At 33.7% G+C, this 23,531-nt stretch overlaps 1 protein-coding gene across 3 annotated transcripts in view; it reads left to right on the forward strand.

Annotated features, from left to right (window-relative positions):
* Positions 1-23,531, forward strand: part of TSGA10 (testis specific 10) — a 95,226-nt gene that overhangs the window by 53,500 nt on the left and 18,195 nt on the right. For 2 of the 3 annotated variants that reach the window (XM_069494328.1, XM_069494329.1), the window contains 6 exons: positions 1,809-1,924; positions 4,760-4,914; positions 9,194-9,249; positions 9,821-9,989; positions 12,872-12,982; positions 16,453-16,638. In XM_069494328.1, coding sequence (XP_069350429.1) covers positions 1,809-1,924; positions 4,760-4,914; positions 9,194-9,249; positions 9,821-9,989; positions 12,872-12,982; positions 16,453-16,638 — 793 coding nt within the window. The remainder of the gene's footprint in view (positions 1-1,808; positions 1,925-4,759; positions 4,915-9,193; positions 9,250-9,820; positions 9,990-12,871; positions 12,983-16,452; positions 16,639-23,531) is intronic. The other variant, XM_069494330.1, reaches the window with a different exon arrangement.

A 23,531-nucleotide genomic window follows, 5' to 3' on the forward strand; every position in this document is an offset into this window, starting at 1 on the left:
TGCCTCTAATCAGCCATCTTAAAGCCCTCCTCTGCTCATGAGTTTTGTTATTTAAAAAGTTTAATGATGGTTTAATTCCCTGAAGTTATCTTTTGTTCTTTTCCAAATCTATTTTTTTCTTTTTATTATGTATTCTATTAAATATTTTATGTCTTTGTATTTAAACACATATATTTTATATTTCATAGTGCTGTAACCTGAAATTCTTGAGGATTGAATTTAATTTGTGTGTCTTTCAACTCCTACTAAGGTTGGATTGTTTCTTTTTTTTTTTTTTTTTGAGACAGAATCTCACTCTGTTGCCCAGGCTAGAGTGAGTGCCGTGGCGTCAGCCTAGCTCACAGCAACCTCAAACTCCTGAGCTCAAGCGATCCTCCTGTCTCAGCCTCCCGAGTAGCTGGGACTACAGGCATGCACCACCATGCCCGGCTGATTTTTTCTATATATATTTTTAGCTGTCCATATAATTTCTTTCTATTTTTAGTAGAGATGGGGTCTCGCTCTTGCTCAGGCTGGTCACGAACTCCTGAGCTCAAACGATCCGCCCACCTCGGCCTCCCAGAGTGCTAGGATTACAGGCGTGAGCCACCGCGCCCGGCCGGATTGTTTCTTAATGTGTCTTTTAGTTTTGAATTGTGCAGTCATTTTCAACAGGCCTTTATCTGGGGTTTAGTTTTGTGCCTGGGTTGATGGCGTGTTTCTAGAGAAGTTTAGCCAAGTGTCACAGATTATATGACCCACCTGGAACCAAATTTTATTTCGATTTCTTATCTTGAGATTCAGAATTCCCAGGGAAGACTTGTTACTATTTCCCCAAGCCTAGTAAAAATTCACAAGCTATTTTTCTCTAGTCTGCCCTTGCTGCTAACAATACAGCTTTCAGTGCCTTTATGTGGGAAATCTTATTTCTATTCCTTCTGTTGCAGATATCTCTATGGCCTCATCTTTTTTTCTGAGTTAAAAGACAAGACCCTAGGCTACTGGGACAGACAAACCCCAACCGTAGCTAACGTAACATCAGTTCTTAGTCTTATTGCTGTGATTTTTCCCTAGAGGACTTCCCTTATACGTTTTTATAAGTTTTGCTATACATTTTAAATGATATTTCTTACATTTTAGTCAACATGTCTCGGTGTTTTGCGGTGAGAATACTTTCAGTTTGGTTTTTCATCTTTTTTCATATTCCAGAAATCAAATTGTTTATTTGTCTAGTGATTATGAACTCCATGAGGGCAAGGCCAATGTCAATCTAGTTCACTATAGCTTTGTCAACACTTAGTGTTTGGTATGATACTAGACACTTAATATATGTTTGTGGAATTAATGAAGTGCTGTTCATTACAGATTTATTCATAAAAGTGAAAAACTAAAACGAACCTAGATGTCTGATAATGGAGTAGTTAAGTACATGGTAATATTTACTTAAAAGTAAATGGTTATTACCCATATAATATTTTTCAGCCAGAAAATAATGATTTAGAGGGCTGTATTATAAGACTGAAAAATATTAAAGATTAAATATAGGTAAGAAAAATTATGATTCAATTTTGAATTTGTGGTATGGTAACTTTAAAATGTGCATAGCAAAAAAATACTGAACACCAAAAATACTGAACACAGTGAACACCAAAATGCTAATAGTAGCTTGGCCTTCATTTTTCAAACTTCCTATAATGTGCTTTTGTAATAAAAATATTAAAAAGAAAAAAAGCATATTAGTGTTCTTGAAAGTTTTTAGATTTAAAAATACTTAAAGATGACAAAACATAAAAATTTCAGAATTAGTTTTATTATTAAAATGTTTGCAGACTTTTATATGAAAACACAGAAAAAGATCTTTCTGATACTCAGCGACACCTTGCTAAGAAAAAATATGAGCTACAGCTTACTCAGGAGAAAATTATGTGCCTGGATGAAAAAATTGGTGAGTTTTTCTCTCCTGATATTTTTTATTAAGTCTGGTAGAAAAATATGTTTTCTTATCTTCAGTTATAACATAGACAAACTTGTAAATAAGCCCTTAACTTAAAAGTTTATGAACCTAAAATGATGGGAATATGCATTTTTCCTTGACAATAAATTTTTTTAGTTAGGCTTAAGACCTTGATTACTTATAATTTAAGTATTAACTTAAAATTTGTCAATGAAGTAATAGCTAAACACACCAGCAATAATTTATAAATTTATGATGGTTACTTTTAAATTTATAATTTTTTGGTATAATATTCTAGCTTGTCCATAGCTGTTGCAATGAAATAGTACATATATAGTACTTTTAGTGTAAAGTGTATATATTTTTGGCTATGCCTATGATATTACTTAGGTTTATAGAGAAGATTACTTTTATAAAGTCTCCTGTTTATGTTTTTTATCAGTGATCTGTATGAAAACGTGGTCATAACTTAATCTTATAAGGTAAAATTTTTGTCAAGGTGATAACAGAGCCTTTTTTCAAGCACGGGAAATATTTTTCACATTTGCTATTATGTAGTTCAGAAATATCTGGCATGAACAATTAGGTAGATGGAGGTGCTATTTATCAAGATGGGAAATATTAAAAGAGAAATGTAAAAGGTAATACTGAAGGAGAACTTCTTTTTGGATATTTTAAGTCCAAGTGAAGATGTAAGGTAAGCAGTTGAATATTTAAGTTTGTATCTCAGAAGAGAAATCTAAGCTAAAGATATATATTTGGGACACATCAGTATATAAATGATATTTTAAAACCATGAAATCACCTAGGGAAATATAGAGAATGAGGAGAAGAGGATCCAGGACTGAGTAAGAAGAAACCAAAGAAGTAGGAAGAAAACCCAGAAGTGAGTGTTATTTTGAAAGGCAAGAGAGCAGAGTGTTTTAAAAAGGGAGGGTATGATCAATTGTCAGATACTTTTGAGAAGTGAAATAAGATGAGAATAAAAAATATTGATTGGATTTGGCACATTGGACGGTTTGGTAACACTAACCAAAAAGAGTTTGAATGGAGTGTTGGTTATGGAAGATAGAGTGGGTTGAGGAATAAATGGGAAGTGGAAATGGAAAAGAATAGAAAAGTCTCCAAAAACTTTCTGAAGAGGTTTGGCTATTAAAGCGTAGCAAGAAAATAGGGTGGTAGTTTGAATGAGATGTGAGGTTAAGGATTTTTTTTTAAGTTAGGAGATACTAGAGCTACTTTAGAGATTCACTGATTGATTGCCATTGGGAATGAACTCATATATCACAACACCCAATACATGTGGGTTGCCTCAATGGCAGTACTGCCTGCAAAAAGAGACATGATGTATTCTCCAGTATTTGTAGATCATGCTCTTGGCAAATGACAGTATGGTAGTACTTCCCTTAGTACTGCACCTTGATGGCCCTTGGCAAGGATTAACTTAGCAGGGATGAATGTAGAAGTTCTAACAGAACTCCCCTTGTAGAGCTCTAGACCAGTGGTTCTCAAACTTTCATGTGTGTCAGAATCACCTGAAGAGCTAATAAATATCTTTGGAGCCAGGTTACTTCATGTAGGCTGGGACCAGAGCTTTTGTGTCTATACCAATTTCCTTTAAGTAATTCTGGTAGTTTAGAACCTCTGCTCTGGACCCGTGATTCTGAAACCTCAGTATACATTAGAATCATTGTGGCAAGGGAGGGGTGTAGTGCTTGGTTTGTTTTTTTTTTTTTTTGAGACAGAGTCTCACTCTGTTGCCCAGGCTAGAGTGAGTGCCGTGGCGTCAGCCTAGCTCACAGCAACCTCAAACTCCTGAGCTTAAGCGATCCTCCTGTCTCAGCCTCCCGAGTAGCTGGGACTATAGGCATGCACCACCATGCCCGGCTAATTTTTTCTATATATATTTTTAGCTGTCCATATAATTTCTTTCTATTTTTAGTAGAGATGGGGGTCTCGCTCTTGCTCAGGCTGGTCTCGAACTCCTGAGCTCAAACGATCCGCCCACCTCGGCCTCCCAGAGTGCTAGGATTACAGGCGTGAGCCACCACGCCCGGCCGGGTGTAGTGCTTGTTAAAACATAAATTGCTGTGCCCACCCCCAGAATTTCTGATTCAGTAGGACTGGGGTGGCAGCCTAAGAATTTGCATTCCCCAGGCGATGCCAGTGGTGCTGGTTGAGAAACCACAATTTGAAAACCACTTTATACCAGTCATTTAGGCCTTTGACATTGACATTGACTTGCAAGAGTTCTCAGAAATCGAACCAAACTTCCTGGGATGATTTTCTTTCCCTAGGAATTTTTATAACACTACTTTAGAAAAGTCAAAATTAGAAGACATTTGACTACAAAGATGATTTAATTGAATATTTTGTTAAGATCTGTTACTCACCAAGTTTATATACAAGTTATTTACCAACTTTATATACAGTAGTGATTCTAGGCTAGAGGGAGGGAAGGGGGAACTAACTAGCAGGGAGAAAGGCCACAGTTTGTTTTGATATTCCACCTACTTCATCTACCCACTCTCTCCTCTCCTACCGCACATGCATATCTACTTTGAGAACTTGTGATATAGATCTTTCCTTTGCTATTCTAATTCAGTAGTATTGTGCTTTTATATTTGAGTCATTTAAAATTTTCTGATTCATTGTAATTTTTGATCACTAACAACAAAAACCATTTTTTATTTGGATATAGTACTTTTATTTTTAGTCATTGAATATAATATAGGAGAACTTACTTTGAAAAGTATTTCATTCTGCTTGAACTATTAAAAAGGTTTTATCTTGATTAAAACAACACCTTTATGATTACATATTTAGATAATTTTACAAGGCAAAGTATTGCACAGCGAGAAGAGATCAGCATTCTTGGTGCAACCCTCAATGATCTGGCTAAAGAAAAGGAATGCCTGCAAGCATGTTTGGATAAAAAATCTGAGAACATTGCATCCCTTGGAGAGAGTTTGGCAATGAAAGTATGTTCTGAGAACTGTGGTTTACAAGAAATTTTTAAATGAAATGTTTAAATGTTAAACTGTGGCTTAAAAGAACTTGAATCTGAATAAAATAATAAGATTTTCTCAAAATTTTTTCTAGAGAGCTGAAACTTTAAAATTTGACTTTGAAATATTTTAAGATAGTCTTAGGAAGTATGTATACAAATCTACTGGCTAATATTTTAAATTGACTTTTCTATCATGAATTAGTGATTAACATTTACTGATGATAACTAATTCAAATATCAAAATGTAAAGCATGACAAACTGGTAAGACTGATTTCTTTTTAAAAACATATTTCCAGGTAGTCATCTGGAGAGGCAATATGTTTATTCCATTAAAGCTGCCATTGTAATGTGTTCAGAACTAGGAGCACATTTTTACATAATCCTGAACCTTTGAAAATAGATCATGTGGGGCTGGTGAATAAAGCTGCATCCCACATTTTGTTGTTGTTGTTGTTAAAATGTTGCCAACACTGCAGAAAGATATTGATGCCCCTTTCTACTGCATAAACTGATTCTGAAGGCAACTCCTAAACTGTTTTTCACAGATGTCTTAAGCAAAGACAGCATTATTGGAATAAAGTCTTTCCCTTATCAATGAATTAATAGAGGAATTATAAAGGAATTAATTCATTGACTTATGTGTTCATTCATTTAATAAACATTTGTTGACATGTACCAGGTATTATGTTACAAACTGAAAGTGAGTGGCCTGCCTTCTAAAGCCTGTGGTATAATAGAGAGGTAAAGATGTTATTATGATAGAATATGGTAAGTTGCCATAATGAAATATATATAATGTGTTATTGGAGTGTGGCAGAACTATACCTGCTTCAGCCTGGGAGTTGGATTGGGGAGGAGGAAGATCTGGGAAGCCTTCCAGAAAGTGACAGTGCCTCGGCTGCCCTGAAAAATGAGTAGAAATTAGCCAGAAAAAGATTTAGGAGAAGAGGACAGTGAGAAAGGGTGATCCAGACAGGTAGAACAGCTTACATAAGAGCCTAGTGGCTTTTATGAGAGCATTTCATGAGACTTTCTAATAGTTTAGTATGGCCAGAGAATAGTTTGCAAAGAGATAGGTATGGGAGGGCAAAAGATGAGATGGGATAGAAAAGCAAAAAATCATAAAAATACATGTGATGTTGAGTGTGGACTATATCACCATGAATATAGAGGGTCATTGACATAATATAAATGAAGTGTTAAAATTAAAACTTTAGAAGAAATATTCTGGCACTTGTAAATCTATGTAAAAGGTGGATTATAGGGAAATGAAAATAGTGACAGGGACACTAGTTAAGAGAACAGTGATGAGACCTGTATTAAGATAGTGGCAGCATCAGTGAGAGAAATAGATCTATTAAGGAAGTAAAATTTACAAGATGTGGTTTCTGGCTTAGGAACCACATTTATATTTCTATATATGAAGTGGGAAACACAAGAAATAGAACAGCCTTAGAAAGGAAGATTATTGACATGCTGAGTTTGAATTGTTTTGGGGGCACATAGGTGAAATATTCACAGGCTCTTGGATTTTTAGGCTTGGAGAAAAAAATTGAAGTTAATAAATTTGGGAATCATGAGCATAACTGAAGTCAGGAAAGGGCATGAGATAATAAGTACTTGTTTACTTGTGGAAAAGCCTGACTCAGTAGTTTTGAAATTTTATGATTTTTTTCAGTGGAATTTTGCTTCTCATTATATTCAAAACATTTTTTGAATAGTTAAGCATGCTTACCTTTTAAAACACTAACATTTAGAAACAAAATTCTTCACCTTTCTGAATCTCATTTTCTTCTGCTATATCTAATATTTCACATTTCTTCCATTCTGCTAACTGTAACAAACGTTATCTTTTCTGCCCAAGTAATACTGAGTTACAAGTCTATTTTAAAATCGAGAACATTATATAAGATTTTGTGACAGTAAACATATCCATCCTCTGAAGGGAAAATATTAATAACTGTGAGACAGCATTAAGTAGTCAAGAGAGGAGATGTTCTCTACAATGGTAATTCAGAGCTGAACTAACAAAGGCCTTTCAGTGAAAAGTGATACTGTTATATGGACATTATAGAAATAAATTAATATGGAAAAGTCTGCGTTATAAGAATAAGGTGAAATTTATATGGTGTTTATCGTTTAAAAAGATGTTCTACTACTTGCTACCAATTAAAGTTAGAAAACTCAATAGCAAGTTCATAGATTTTTGAGTAAGAAAAGAATTATTTATGTAAAGTTTTAGTTTTTTTCTTTTTTCTTTTTTCTTTGACCATCCTGTTAACTGAATTAACAGTTAACCTGAGTCTGTATCCCTGACTGGACAACGTATGAAGCTACACAAAAAATATGAAATATTTATTAATTAAAAAATTGTTAAACATCGAACTTTTACAAGGAATGTATTGTACAATGTATTGAGGTTGTACAAAGAATGATAGTACATTTGAGGAATGGAGGTATTAGGGTCATATTAAGAGAAAAACAGGCTAAGAAGATATATTATTGGATTCAACTCCATTAATTTTGTTGCCCTGGATACTTTATAATGTTCCTAGAGAATCTTACTTTCAAAGTGAACTTCTGATAAAGGAAAGTCCTTTGTAGGCTTATAAAACTTATTTCAAGCTTAACAAAGTAATGACTTTCAGAAGCACTAGTTCAATTAGTTTTTCAGAATTTCTTTAGAAATATATTATGTTTCAAAAACATGTAAACATTCCACTTTAAGCAGTATTTTTTTTTGTTTGAAGTTTTCTTCCATTGGCTTGTCCTTCTTAAAGGGGTTTAACTGTTTTTTTTTTTTTTTTTTTTTTTTTTGAGACAGAGTCTCACTCTGTTGCCCAGGCTAGAGTGCCATAGTATCAGCCTAGCTCACAGCAACCTCAAACACCTGGGCTCAAGCAATCCTTCTGCCTCAGTCTCCGAGTAGCTGGGACTACAGACATGCGCCACCATGCCCAGCTAATTTTTTCTATCTATTTTTAGTTGTCCAGCTAATTTCTTTCTATTTTTAGTAGAGACAGGGTCTCGCTCTTGCTCAGGCTGATCTCGAACTCCTGAGCTCAAATGATCCACCCACCTAGGTCTCCCAGAGTGCTAGGATTACAGGCGTGGGCCACCGTGCCTGGCTGGTTTAACTGTTTTTCCTAATGGATATCTTATCACTGTCAGATCTGAAGTCTGTGCCATTCTATCAGAAAGTAGAATGGGAAACTGGAGCTAAAAATATCCTGGAGAGAAGCATATGCATAAAGAAAGATAGCGCGCGCACGCACACACACACACACACACACACACACACACCCACACCCTCTCCCATGTGCAAAACTCTCTCTCTAAAGAGACAGGAACAGAACTGGCTAGAAAATATAGGTTTGGTTTTTCTTCCTTTTACTTGGTTACTAAGGATTTGACAATCCAAAGGGCAAGGTGAAATCTAATTATTAGTGAAATAATAATTTTCCTACTTTTTTAGGACTAATGTTAACTCTGAGTATCTGTTTATAGTTAGATTAGTTCAAGCCCAGGGAAAGTTTTAAAAGGAGATGTGGAAATGGTATTGAGGCATTAGGATATTCAAACCTGTTTCAGCTTTGAATAACTCCACTAATTTGACTCCCTTGCCACACATTTGAAAAGGGAGAATATAAATAGTTCATTTGTTTATACCTTTACTCTAAGCCTAATGTTTACCTCCTTATTAGCTCCCACCTAAATATTAATAGTATACTTTTATAAGTAGTTTCATTGGAGCTTTTTGAAGATGCTGTTGCTGGTTAATTTAAATAATACACTGAAAGTTATTCTCAAGAACTAAATTTACTTATACATTATTGACTTCCCTGAGTTTTATAACATGAAGAATGTGAGGAAGTAAATCAGTTCTGTTCCCAGTATAGAACACTCCAATGCCAAACCATTGGTTTGCCTCTAAAAACAGGGTGGGTAACTGCACAAAACATCTTTTAACAAAGTATTTGATATGCTGATCTCATATCATTACACCTAAGTGTAGCCCTTACTTTAATGAACATAATCTGTTGCTTTTACCCAGTGTAATTATTCACATTGATATACTAGGCTTTGAAATGTGGAAAAGAAGAATAGGATGTAAATGTTTAAAACCAAATGTAAATCTAAAGGGGAGAGGAAATTTTCTTTTTGTTTTATTATAACAAAAATTTTCATTCAGTCTTAAAAATATCAGTTTAAGATAATCTTTTATTTAATACTTATATTACTTTTCAAGGAAAAGACCATTTCAGGCATGAAGAATATTATTGCTGAGATGGAACAGGCATCAAGGTAAATCATTCATTCAGCAAATATTTGAGCACTATGGGGGGCAAAGTGCTATGTTAGGTATAAAGATAGAAGAAACGAGGCTTAGTGTTATATATAAGGTGATACCTCTCTAATGTTTAAAGGAGGCCTAAGTCTGTCTAGGGAAGTAAAAGACAGGATGGTGTTTGCCAAGTAAAGGGAAGGGTATTCAAAGTAGAAATAATATTAGCAAAGAAACTCAGATCATGTTCAAAAGCCTCTTGACCTACAAGTAGGTGTGTGTTGTTGGAACCCAGAGTGTAAGAGGAGAAGTGAAGGGAGGAGAGGCTAAACAGGCAGGAAGAGGCCTGTGTTAAAGACAAGTGAATCTTGATTTTATATTTTGGGCAATAAGAAATCATTAAAGAATTCTGAGGAGGATTTTACTTTAGAAAGATTACCCAGACATAAGAAGTGGTGGTAAATTGGGGTTTAGGAGTTTAACATCTCTTCAAATGTTTTCATACTAACTGTCCATCTTCTGTCTTGTGAGAATTTGTTATTCTGTTTAGTAAAATGTCTCTTCTTATGTACTGTTTGATTTTTGGAATAGACAGTCTACTGAAGCCCTCATTATGTGTGAACAAGACATTTCCAGAATGCGTCGGCAATTGGATGAAACAAATGATGAGCTGGCTCAAATTGCCAGGGAAAGAGATATCTTGGCTCATGATAATGATAATCTCCAAGAACAGTTTGCTAAAGCTAAACAAGAAAACCAGGTATACTTGTTTCTGGAATCTTTTCTCCAGGGGAAAAAAAGTATATTTCTTCTGAGGGACAGCCCTCATTTCATTTTGTAGAAAAGCTCAGACAATGGAACTAGCCATTTTTTTTTTTTTACCTTTAGAACAGAATATGCCTCATAATTTCTAAATGAAATTCTCAAACATAAAGTGTTAAATATTAAAGAAAAGACAGAACAGGGATTTAATGGATTTGTATTAAACCTTAGAAAATACTTCCTTATTGAAGGATAAATATTTGAATAAATCAACAAATAAGGATAAAAACCTTCAGAAACTTTAAAGAAAAGGGGGAGATTTATTTGATGGACTATGTATTATTCTGTTTAAGTATGAATGTATGGACTGTGTCACATTCTTTGGTCTGCTTTAGCTCCATGATTCTTTCTAGGAAAATTCCTGTGTATCAATATTGTCTCTCTAAGGCAATATATTTCAGTGTGATGTGCTATTCTCATTTCCAATAACATTATTTTAACTTAAACATTAAAAGATTATATTTGGAAACTTCTTCCCTCCTCAGAATTCTTCAGTCCAAATGATTTCTCCCCACTTTGTTATCACTTTCAATGTGTTTAGTTTGCATCATACAAGTCTGTATTCTTTAACTGTTAAATATTTTTGGTTTATATAAACAGCTATGAAGATGCAGTACTCTGTTAATTATAAAAAATTATTTGAGGCATTAAAGTACTTTGTTCAAAAGTTAATGAATAATGGGATCCTGGAAGAGAAAAAGGACATTATATTAAAATGAAGGAAATCTGAATAAAATGTAGACTTTAGACAATGTGTTAATATCGTTTCATTAATTGTAACAAATGTACCATATTAATACAAAATGTTAATAATAGAGGAAAATGAGTATTACGTATATGGGTGCTCTCTGTACTATTTTCGCAACTTTTCTGTAAATCTAAAATTATTCTAAAATAAAACTTTGTTTAAAAAATTCATGAATAACAATAAAGACCAAAAGATGTGAATTTAGTCTATCCTTGTGTACTCTATTTACCAGTTAGAGCAAATAGACTAAAGGTGGATATAACTTGTATTCATGAAAAACTAGAAATTAGTTTCTATTAATAGTTTTTGATTAGTTAAGAAGTAGAAACTCATTATAGAAAGTCTTTTTTTCTAAAGAAAAAATTAAAAAACCCAGAGTTAGTTGCTATTAACATTTGACATATTTTTTTTTACTGATTTTCAATGCACTTAAAAAATTTTTAATACTACTTTCTATATGTGCTTTTTAATGTAGCTGGGATGAAACCACATACCACTTTATATCATGCTTTTTTCCTACATGAGGAGACAGTACAGCCAAGTATTTAAGGCTCACATGGGGTTGAATCTCACTCTCTAGTTGTGTGATCATATAGTTTAACTTATCTGAACCTCAGTGTATCATCTGTAAAAATGGATAATAAATGAAACTATGCCTGGATGGCACTTACCATAGTGTACAGCATATCACTCAATAAATATTTTGTAGCTATAATTAGCTTACTGTAATATGATAAGCATTTCCCTGCCATGTTCAAACATCATAAGCATTTTTTATAGTCAGAAGACAATTGATATCATAACAATTTACATATGTTCAGAAATAGTTTTTTCCTTCATTTGGGTTATAGGCCCAAAGTAGAGGAGGGATCTATCTGTGGACCACATGTTAAGAACCAGTATTGTAAAAGATTTGGAAAGCAGAAACTTTAAAAAAATTTATCCTTGATATCACAGTTTTTTGCAAATTGGGATAATGAGGTATTTTTGTGTTTAAGCCTGATTTTTTCACTTAATATAAATGAACATTTTCCTCTGTTACTAAAAATTATTCCAAACGTTTCTCATGGATGCATAATATTCTATGTGGTTCTACCACTATGTAGATACACTGTTACTTACTGCATCATTCACTTAATGTTAAATATTGTCACTACAGCATAATGTCTTCATGAACAGTCTTCTCATTAAATTTTATTAGATTTCATTTCAAACTGAAGCAGCCTTATGAGGTTTCTCTTTAAATTTTTTTGAAACCATTTTATTTATTTATTTTAGAGACAGGGCCTCGCTCTGTTGTCCAGATTGGAGTGTGGCAGCATGATCAGAGCTTACCACAGCCTCAAACTCTTGGGCTCAAGTGATCCTCCTGTCTTAGCCTCCTGGGACTATGGGCACATGCCACCATGCCCAGCTAATGTTTCTTATTTTTTGTAGAGATGGGGTCTTGCTGTGTTGCTCAGGCTGGTCTCAAACTCCTGGCCTCAGGTGATCCTCCCACTTCAGCCCCTCAAAGTGCTGGGATTACAAGCATAAGCCACTACGCGTGGCCTTAAAAAACATTTTAAATGGACATTTCAAATATAGTGAATCTGCATGTACCGTCTCCCACCTTTGGCAATAATCAACATTTTTTCTTTCTTTTTTTTAATAAGCATTTTAAAATGTCTTGATACATCACTAGATAGCTGATCACAAATTTGCTTTTTCCAAATTTACCTTTATTCCAACAGTATCTGGAAATGCCCATTCCTTACCATAACTGAATAGCTTTAAATCTTTACTAATTCGATAGGCAAAATTATAATTCATTGTTTTAAGTAGCGTGTCTTTGATTACTAGTAAAGTTTAATTTTTTCAAGTGTTATCTACTGATGCTTCCATTTTGTGAATTGTTTGGGTCCTTTTCCCATTCGCTGTTGGGCTCTGTGTTTTCTCATTGTTTTTATATGAGTTTTATACATTAGGTATATTAATTTTATCTTATTTGTTGTAAATATTTAAACATTTATGATGTTTTTGAGATATAGGATTTTTTGTTTTTTGTAATCAAATCTACCTTATTTTCATAGGCACTGTCAAAAAAATTGAATGACACTCATAATGAACTTAATGACATAAAACAGAAAGTCCAAGATACTAATTTGGAGGTTAACAAACTGAAGAATATATTAAAGTCTGAAGTACGTATATATTTTTTTCTCTTTGCTCATGACACCTCCAGTTTTCACTAGACTTAATTTAGTACTTGATTCCATTCATAGGAACAGGTGAATCAAGTCTTTCTTTAATACATAGCATATTTTAGTTTTACATTGGTGGATTAACTATATGTTTAGAAATTTTCAGAAAGATGGCTGAAGAAATATGCCCCTGTTAGTTTGGTACTCAGCCACTCTCTAGGTCAGAATAATCTTCCTAACTGGATGAAGGACAAGGGCCAGAATCAATTTGGCCTCACTTATATTTGAAAATGATGGAGTTTTCAATTATAAACCTCTAGCAAAACAGGCTCCACCTGATTGTGTAGCAGATCAGAATTACCCTGTTATGAGGTATCTGTTTCTTAGGACCAGCTTATAGATGGCTCTCTTCTGCACTTCTCTGTTAGCACCTGTTTGACCAAGTGCATGTATGCAATATCAGATAATTCCAAATACACGTGGGTACGTGTGTGGCAACACTGGAATAAACAGGCCACTTGACCAAGGATGTTAGATATATCCATTAGGTAAACTATGTAAAATGGTGTAGGTGGATTATTATAATATGTGTGGTGTACCACTCAAACTATTAATGGAAACAACCCCCCCCAACTGTTTATTTTATTTAGCATGTCATTTAATGTCAGTCCACAAACATATCTTGACCATACATTTATAGTGTGCATAGAACTGTTCAGGGCATTGAAAGAGAGGAGATTCTAAGGACTCCTAAATTCCAATACTTGCTTTCAGGTAGCAAGGCAGCAGCCTTATGTAGGCAAAGCAGGTGGTTTTCTACACTTGATTTTAAGGTACCAGAGATGTAATACCATAAATGGACAGAAGCTTTGGAATCAGATTCTGGCTCCTCTTCTTATTAATGGACTTATGCAGGCTACTCAACCTCTCTGAGTCTCTGTTTCCTATCTGTAACTGGGAAGAACACTCAAGTAGATAAGATAAAGTATTTAAAACACTTAGCACAGTAAGCCATCTGAATCTGTTATGGAATAGGTCATAAGTAAATGAATATCCAGAGCACCATTTAATGGAGTGAGCTTTCAGCCAATGTTAAACACTTCTCTTTATCTCCCTGCCTTATTGCCCAGCTGTAAGGCAACTTTAAGTGAATGACGTAGACCTGAAATTCTACCATTAGAGATTAGAGCTTTTAGATTCTGGAATTATACTTTTAAGCTTCTCTCAGCTTTTAGCATCCTAGTGTGAGTTTGTTTATGAGATTGCCTTTCACAACACTGGATGGTTCCAGGCACCCACCGAGAAAATGAACCATTTTGGTAAGGAGAGGCCATTAAGAAGTGTGGAGCACTTCATTCATTCATTGTGCAGTGTGTCAGGTGCTGGGTGCCAGAGATGAAAAGCTGAGAGGAAACAGAATGGCTCTCCAGGCAGGAGGAACAACATGAGCAGAGGTATAAGGGGAAAAAGTAGGTACTGTAGCTAGAGTACAGTGTATAGGTGGGTGATAAGGACCATCTTTGAATCCTATTTTTGGGATGCTTTTGTTAGAACTAAAGCATGGAAGTTATTTGATAGTTGCCTTTTAGGAAGATTATTCTGGAGATCTCAGGAAGAATAAATCAGATGGGTAACAAAATCAGAAAGGAGGAGAGCAATTAGGAGTTGTATTCATAATTCAGGCAGGAAATGCAAAGGATTCCCTCTGAAGCAGGTGGAGTGTTGCAGTGGATGATTAGTGGGAGCTGTGAGTGCAGGATGTGGAGGCACCATACAGAGGTGAAGAGGTACTGAAATCAGGGAACGGAGAATATCAAAGAACAGTTTCACTTTCTTTACAATGTTGCCTGTCTCAGGCCCCACATTGCTCTGGCCTCTGTGGGGGAGGTGTTACAAAAAAGGGTAAATTATGGGTTTCTTGTTGCCAAGAGGGAGGGCCACTGAGGAGGAAGGCAGGAGACACATTTTATGACAATCCTTTTTCACTTTGAACCATGTATTACCTGGTCACAAAGCTAAATTTAATATTTAAAAAATAGTTCCTGTATTCAAGAAATACAAGGTGTTATCGGGGAGACAGTACATTTACACCTAACAACATCAAGCTGTAAGGCAGTTCTAAGTGAATGAGATAGGCAATAAGTACTACAGAAAGTTAAAGAGGATAAAGATTGAAGTAGGTAAAATTTGTATATTGTACCATGTACCTCCCAAGTACATATTCTGTAAAAAACTATTATTTTTAGTTACAATCATGGAAAACACACATCAGGTTCCTACTGGTACATTTGGAATATCTGAATCTTGAAAGCTAATAAAGTAGTTTAGCATATTAGCTTATTGATTAACAGACTTAGCAAAGATTTTTTCATATTAGAGGCCACAAGGTGGCGATATTAGCTGAATTTCAACCAGTATTCAGTAATCATAATTGTTAGAACAAGAATCTGATTTGAAAGGCTTATAAGGAGAGACATTATTGTTTGCTATTTGGTCTTTTTATTTTACCCAGGCTTTCTGATAGGGAAGTGTACTATTTATTAACAAGTAGGAGAGAAAGAGATCTAGTGCCTTTTTAAAATTAATTACTAAGATTATAACTGATTTTTTTAGAACTAGTTTGCCAAACCATAGTTATAAAATGTGTTTTAAAAAATAGCCTAATAATGATTAATCAGTATAGTATATTATTTGTGAAGCTGATATTTTTTTCCCTCTAGAAATAAGATCCTACTTCAGTCAATCTGCTCACGATAGAATTTTGAAGGCTTAAAAAAATCTGATTTATACTATATGCCAATTTATACATGAATGCATATTTATGGCTAGTGTTTATTGGCATAGGTTTGATATTTTATTTATGAGAAATTTCAGGTAAGTTACTAGACTAGCAGGTAAAAGTGAATCTTAGAACAGCTCATGATTAGGAAAATTAAGACTGGGACTATGAATGATAGGCAGGAGCCAGACAGGAAATATGCCAAACCAAGAGAATTATCAGAAGCTGACACTTCAGATATGTCAGCTGAGAAGCTCTATAGTCCGTACAACCCAGTAAGTTGGTCAGGAACAAGGGAATCCACAGATATAAGAGGTCAGAGGCTCAGAAACCAGAGCAGCAAGTAATCAGTAACAGATGTATGGGAAAAGGAGGCAATGGAGGATTTTGTTTGAACAGAAGGAAATAAAAGAACATATTGATCTGGGTCCTGAAGATAAGAGTAATTTACTTATGTTTACCAGTGGGATGAATGTGACTCAGGAGGTAGGGCAGATCCTGATCTCACTCCCTTTTGTTAATTACAGGATGATCAGTTTTCTAAACTAAGAATATAGATAGGTTTCCTCAAGGTTATATAACAAATACTCCTTATAACACGTGAATTCCCTGTGACCTGGAAATTAATTTGTATCATACGTTGAACATTTTAAAAAATATTTTAAAGTAATAGCTAAGATTTGCGTTTCAGGAATCTGAGAACCGGCAAATGATGGAGCAACTCCGAAAAGCCAATGAAGATGCCGAAAACTGGGAAAATAAGGCCCGTCAAGTAGAGGCAGAAAACAATACCCTCAAACTGGAACTTATCACTGCTGAGGCAGAGGGTAACAGATTAAAAGAAAAAGTAGATTCCCTCAACAGAGAGGTTGAACAGGTAAGTTTGGGAAAATATGCTTATAATACATCCTGCATCATATTTAAAAGAGTTTTGTTTGGCTTTCCAAAAATTAATATATTTTCTGTAATTACAGCTATATAAACAAGTACTTAAATTATTTAAACATGCTGTAAATTGTAGCATGCTAGCCATTCTCCCTCAGGTTCTCCTCCAATATCTTATCTACCCTGCAACCAGAACAATTACTCACATTTGTTAAAATTAGGAGCTATTTCAAACATAGAAAAAAGTGCCAAAAAAGGTAATATATCAGACAAACATATCCCCACCTCCCAGATGTAAGGATGCTAATAACATTTTGTCACATTTGCTTCAAATGTCTCTGTTGAAAGAAAAAAAACACTCTTCATACTTTCCCCTCCTCTCTCTAATTGTTGGTGTATATAACTTTCATGTCAGTATGTCTAATTCTTTTGCATGGATTTATGCTTTTTATACATATTTATCACCTGCAAACAATGTATAACATTGTTTTGTATTTTTTAAGTTTTTATTTGTGATAACAAACTTACTGGAGATACTCATTTGCAACTTGCCCTTTTTGCTCAATATTATAATTTGGAAATTTATTTTAATATATGTAGTGTACTAGAAACAGTTGTATGTATTCATTGTATAAATATTTTCTTTTAAAATTCATTCCCATATTGAATGAAATTTAATTTTTTTAATTTTTTGTGTAATAAAACACTGCAGCAAACCTTTTACATTTCTTCTTAGTCTTATGTCTCCCTAGGTTTATACATGGAAGTGAATAACTAGATCTAAGATATGTGCAAGCTCAACTCTCCTAAGTATTGTGAAATTACTCTCTAAACTACCACTTTCCCAGTAGAAATCATGAGTTATTTTCTCAAATATTAATCAATACTTGATATTATCAGACTTTTAAATTTTTCCATGCTTTTTGTTTTGTGCTTCCTTGATTACAAGTGAAATTGAGATCTTTTCATGTTTTTTAGCCATTTATTAATAGGATTCCTCTTCTATGAATTTTTTCTTGAATTTCTCTTGAATGAATTTTTCATAAACTTTGTCCATTTTCTATTGGATAGTTTATCTTTTTCATATTGATTTAAAGGAATTATCTCTATATTCTTGATAATAATCCTTTTAAAGATATTATAGTTATCCTTGTCTATGACTTGTCTTTTCACTTTACTTGCAACATAGACATGTTAAATTCTGATACACTCAGAATTATCATCAATCTTTTTCTATATGGTTTATGCTTTTATGTCTTCTTTAAGAAATCCTTTACTATCCCAAGGCCAGAAAGAGATTTTCCTACATTTTCATTTAAAAGTTCTTCTGAAAGTCTGAAAGTACGTGGAAATTTTGCACTTTACATTTAGGTCTTTAACATATTAACTGCCATGTGAGTTGTGTTTAACTCATGCTAGTTTTGCGCCCGGGGCCTTGTGAGGCATATGTAACTCACACATCTCTTTACCTTGGGAGCTGTGTAGTGCGCAGGCAATTCACGGTGTCATGCTATGTGTATATGTTATGTGATGGGTGGCCCCCTGGGCAAAATCCTTGGTTCATGAAAATCTTATTGATGCTCTCATTGTTACAATTAATATTGACAATCTAATTACATATAACTCACGCATAGAAGACAATAAAAAATAACAATTTTTTCATTAAATTAGAAAGGATCATTTTGTTTTCAAAGTTTTTATTATATTTTTGTAATAAAACACCATAGCTCCAAGGAAAACTTTTTTTTCTAGTGGGGCAGTCAATGTGTTAATCCACTTGAGATTGATTTTTTTTTGTAGCTTCAAGTACAGATATAACTTTTATTTTTATGGATAAACATCTATCATTTTTTCTTCACTGAAATGTAAGTCTACTTTGTCATAAAAACAAATTCCCATGCATTCTGCTTCATTGGTCTATTTATCTGTCCCCATTGCCAATAATACACTCTTATAGCTACTATAGTTTTATGTTATCTTGATATCTAGGAGAATTAATGTTCTAGGTGTGGGCCACTGTGCTTGGTCCCCAGTATCATGTATTAAAAAGACTATCTTTTCCCACTGTGTTTTTTTAGCACATTTGTCAAAGATCAGTCGGCTGTAAATATAATAGATTTATTTCTGGGCTTTCTATTCTGTTCTGTTAGTCTACATGTCTGTTTTTATGCCACTGCCACTTTGTTTTAATTACTATAGTTTTGTAGTATATTTTGAAGTCAGGTAGTGTGATGTCTTCAACTTTGTACTTTTTACTCAAGATTGCTTTGGCTATTCAGGGTCTTTGTGGTTCCATATGAATTTTAGGATTGTTTTTTCTATTTCTGTGAAAAATACTATTGGAATTTTGATAGAGATTACATTGAATCTGTAGATCACCTTGGGCAGTATGGACATTATAACAATATTAACTCTTCTGATCTATATATATAGGATATTTTTCCATTTATTTGTGTCTTCTTCAATTTCTTTCATCAATGTTTTATAGTTTTCAGTGAACAGAACAGGTATTTTCCCTCCTTGGTTAAATGTATTCCTAAGTCATCTTTTTTTCTTATGCAATTGTTAATGGGATTATTTTCTTAATTTCTTGTTTGAAAATTTCCTATAAGTACTGCTTTAACTACATGCTACAAATTTTGATAAGTTGTATTTTTATTTTTGTTTAGTGTAAAATATTCTAAAATTTCTCTTAAGATTTCTTCTTTGACCCATGTGTTATTTAGAGTGTTGTTAAGTCATCAAATGTTTTGGGATTTTGCATCTATCCTTCTGTTTTTGATTTTTAGTTCAATTCCATTGTGTTCTGAGACTGTACTTTGTATGATTTCTGTTCTTGTAAATTTATTCAGATGTGTTTTATAGGCCATATATAATCTATTTTAGTGAATGTTCCATGTGAGTTTGAGAAGAATATGTTTTCTGCTGTTGAAAGTAGTCTATAAATGTCAATTAAATCCAGTTGATTGATAGTGCTATTCAGTTCAAGTGTATCCTTACTGATCTTCTGCCTGTTTGACCTATCAATTACTGATGTATGGGTGTTGCATTCTCCAATAATAATCTATTAATATATATTAATCTATAATAGTAGATTTGTATATCTCTCCTTGCCATCCTTTTTTTTTTTTTTTTTGTCTCACATATGTGGACATGCTCTGTTGTTAGGAACATACACATTAAGGATTATTGTGTCTTCTTGGAAAATTAACTTTTTTTATCATTATGTAATGCCTTCTCTTCATTCCTGATAATTTTCCTTGCTCTGAAATCTACTTTGTCTGAAATTAATATAGCTATCCCAGCTTTCCTTTGATTAGTATTAGCATTTTTATATTAAAGTGAGTTTCATATAGTTAGGTCTTTTTTTATACACTCTGAGAATCTGTTTTAATTGGGGTATATAGCTCATTCACATTTAAAGTGATTATAGTTAGATTATTATTTACCACATTTGTAACCATTTTCCATTTATTGCCCTATTCTTTGTTTCTTTTTTGTTTTCAGTTCTTCTGCCTTTTCTTGTTTTAATTGAGCATTTCATATTATTCCATTTTGTATCTTCTCTTAGGATATTAATTATATTTTTAAGAAAAACTTTTTTAGTGGCTTCCCTAGAGTTTGCAGTATACACCTACATCTGATCTAATTCCATTTTCAAATAACACTATACTGCTTTGTGCATAGTGCAGGTACTTTATAGCGCGGTATTCCAAATTTCTTTTCTCATTTCCTTACAACATTCCTATCATTCATTTCACTTAACCATAGTGTTATAATAATCCAGTATATTGTTGGTATTATTTTGAATAACCTGTTAGCTGTTCAATCAATTAAGAATAAGAAAACGAAAAAATTTTATTTTACCCTTATTTGTTCCTCTCCTAATGCCCTTTCTTTCTTCATGTAGATATGAGTTTCTAACCTATGTCATTTTCTATCCCTGAAAGACTTCTCTTAACATTTATTGCAAGGCAGTTCTACTAGCAATAAATTCCCTCAAATTTTGTTTGTCTGGGAAAGTCTGTTTCTCCTTCACTTTAGAAAGATAGTATTTCTGGATATAGAATTCTAGGTAGGTGTTTTTTTTCCTTTAATACTTTAAATATTTCATTCTACTCTCTTCTTGCATGCATGATTTCTGAGGGAAATCTGATGTAATTCTTATCTTTGGTCCTACGTAGGTAAGATGTTTTTATTTTTTCTTCTGGCTTCTTTCAGGATTTTCTCCTTGTGTTTGATTTTCTGCAGTATGAATATAATGTATCTGTATATCTTTATATTTTCACTGATCTAGCATATAAGCCATGCACATTTTAATTGTTACAGTCTACCTTCAGGTAATATATTACTTTACAGTACACTTTTGTTTCTTCTCTCTCATCCTTCATCCTACTGCTCTTCCATTTTACTTCTGTGTATATTATAGATGCCATAGTAAATTATTATTATTTTTACCTTAAAAATTATCTTCAAAGAAATTAAAATATGAGATAACTGAAAACCTTTTTATAATTCAACTACATATTTACCATTTTGGTGCTCCTAATTCTTTTGGGTGGATCCAAGTTTCCATCTAGTATCATTTCTTTTTTGTAAGAAGAATTTTCTTTAAATATTTTTTCTAATGGAGCTGTGTTGGCACTGAACTATCTCAGATCTTGTTTGTTTTCGAAGTGTTTATTTCCCCTTAATTTCTGTTTTTGGAAACAAGAGAATTTCGACCCTCTTACCCTCTCTTTTGTCTAAATAGTAGTTGTTTTAAAGCCCTTGTCTAATACCATTATCTCTGTCAATTTTAAATCTGCTTACATTGACTGATTTTTATTGTGATCATGGGTCACATTTTCCTACATCTTTACATGTCTGGTATTTTTTAAAACTGGACATTGGACGTTGTGAATTTTACTTTGTTGAATGCTAGACTTTGCCATCTTTCTATAAAGAGTGTTGGACTCCTTACTTGAAGACCAACTGATCCTTTCAAAATTGTTTTTAAGCTTTGATAGAGCATGTCTAAAGTAGTCTTTTCTGTAGGAAAAGACTGTGACCCTTCTGGGGTCTCTATTAAATGCTCAGCTCGAGGTTGTTCATTAAGGACTTTCCACTCTGGCAGCTTCAAACTTTGATGCCTCCTCAACTGTGTATCAGCTATGGGATTGTTTATTTTAGAGCTACCTGGTTATTCTTTGCCCAGCCTTCTGGAGTTCTGCTCTATACGTTCATGGCTTAGTTAGTATTCAACGATACGTTCAAGGAGACCCCTAGGCAAATTTCTGGAGATCTTTTTTTATGTAGACCCCTCATTTCTGGAACTCTGCCCCACAAATTTCAGAATCTTGTCTCTGTTTCTCAACTCAGCAAACCCGCTATGATTTGACTGGAATTTTCTTCCCTGAACTGCAGTCTGGAAAGTGTCTGCACAGAAAGCTGGGTGCTCATAGGACTCATCGTGTTTATTTTCTTTCTCTCAGAGATCACAGCTACATGTTGTCCAATGTCTGGAAGCAATTGTTTCTTGTTCTTTTTCTTTATTTAACCAGCTTTCCAGTTTACAATGGTAGGATACATTCAGTCCCAGGTACCCTGTTGGGGCTGGAAACAGAAATATGGCATATCTTTTTTTAATTGTTTCACTTTCAGCTATTTGTCTTTAATAAACATCATATAGCTTGATTTTTAAGAAAATCTCATGTGAGAATATTTTTCTATTAACTGATAAGTTTAATCCATTTTAATTTGTATTTACTAGTACACTTAGGTTAATTACTATCTATTTATTATATGCTTTCTATTTATCATGACTGTTTTTTCTTTCTACTTTTTTGTCCTGTGTGTTTATTTTCTTTACACACTTCCTACCCTACTGCTCATTGGTTTGGAAGTTATACATTCTTTTGGAAGTTAAAATTACAATATGCATATTTAACAAAGTCTGCTGTTAATATCACCAGTCCTCCTCCTAAACAGTACATGGACCTGAGAATATTTGAATAATGAGTACAACAGCCTGCTCACTAGTTTACACGCTCACTTGCACTTGTTCTCTCTCTCTCACACACACTCTCAATCTTTCATGATACTGTTGTGTACTATTTTAGTTCCACTTTGTTTTTTTATATCCTTCCAAATAAGTTATTGTTTTCTCAGTCAGTGCTTGTTTGTATCTACCGATATATTTATAAAATCTTTGCTCATTCTTGCCTCTTGCATTCTGTTCCTTCTTTCCAAGTTCAGTTCCTTTCCTGAAACTATAGTACTTTCTTTCAGCAAAGATCTGTGAGTTAATTTTCTCAATGTCTCTCTGAAAATGACTTATTTTACCCTCAGTCTTGAGAATTAGTTTAGCTGAGAGTATAAAATTCTATATTGAGAGCTGTTTTCCCTTGGTGACTTTAAAGATAACTTTTGTCCTTTTTGATTGAGAAGTTAGTTTTCCTTCTAGTTGGTACTCTTTCTTTTTTATTGTATAAATTTATGGGGTACAAGTGTAATTGTGTTACATGCATACATTGCCTAGTGGTGAAGTCAGGGCTTTTAGGATATCTAGCACCTGAATAATATACATTGTATCCATTAAGTAATTTTTCATCATCCACCACATTGCCACCAGCCACCCTTCTGAGTCTCCACTGTCCATCTTTCCACACTCTCTGTCCACGTGTACACATTACTTAGCTCCTACTTATAAGTGAGAACATGCAGTATTTGTCTTTCTGTGTCTGAGTTATTTCACTTAAGATAATGGCCTCTGGTTCCATCCATTTTGCTGCAAAAGACATGATTTCATTCGTTTTTATGGCTGAATAGTAAGTATTGCATTGTGTATTAAGGTTTTAGCTTCATTGTTATGTCTAGATATGGATTTGTTTTTTTCTGGCTTTG

Source organism: Eulemur rufifrons, chromosome 19 (assembly GCF_041146395.1).
Source record: "Eulemur rufifrons isolate Redbay chromosome 19, OSU_ERuf_1, whole genome shotgun sequence".
Taxonomy (NCBI): Eukaryota; Metazoa; Chordata; class Mammalia; order Primates; family Lemuridae; genus Eulemur; species Eulemur rufifrons.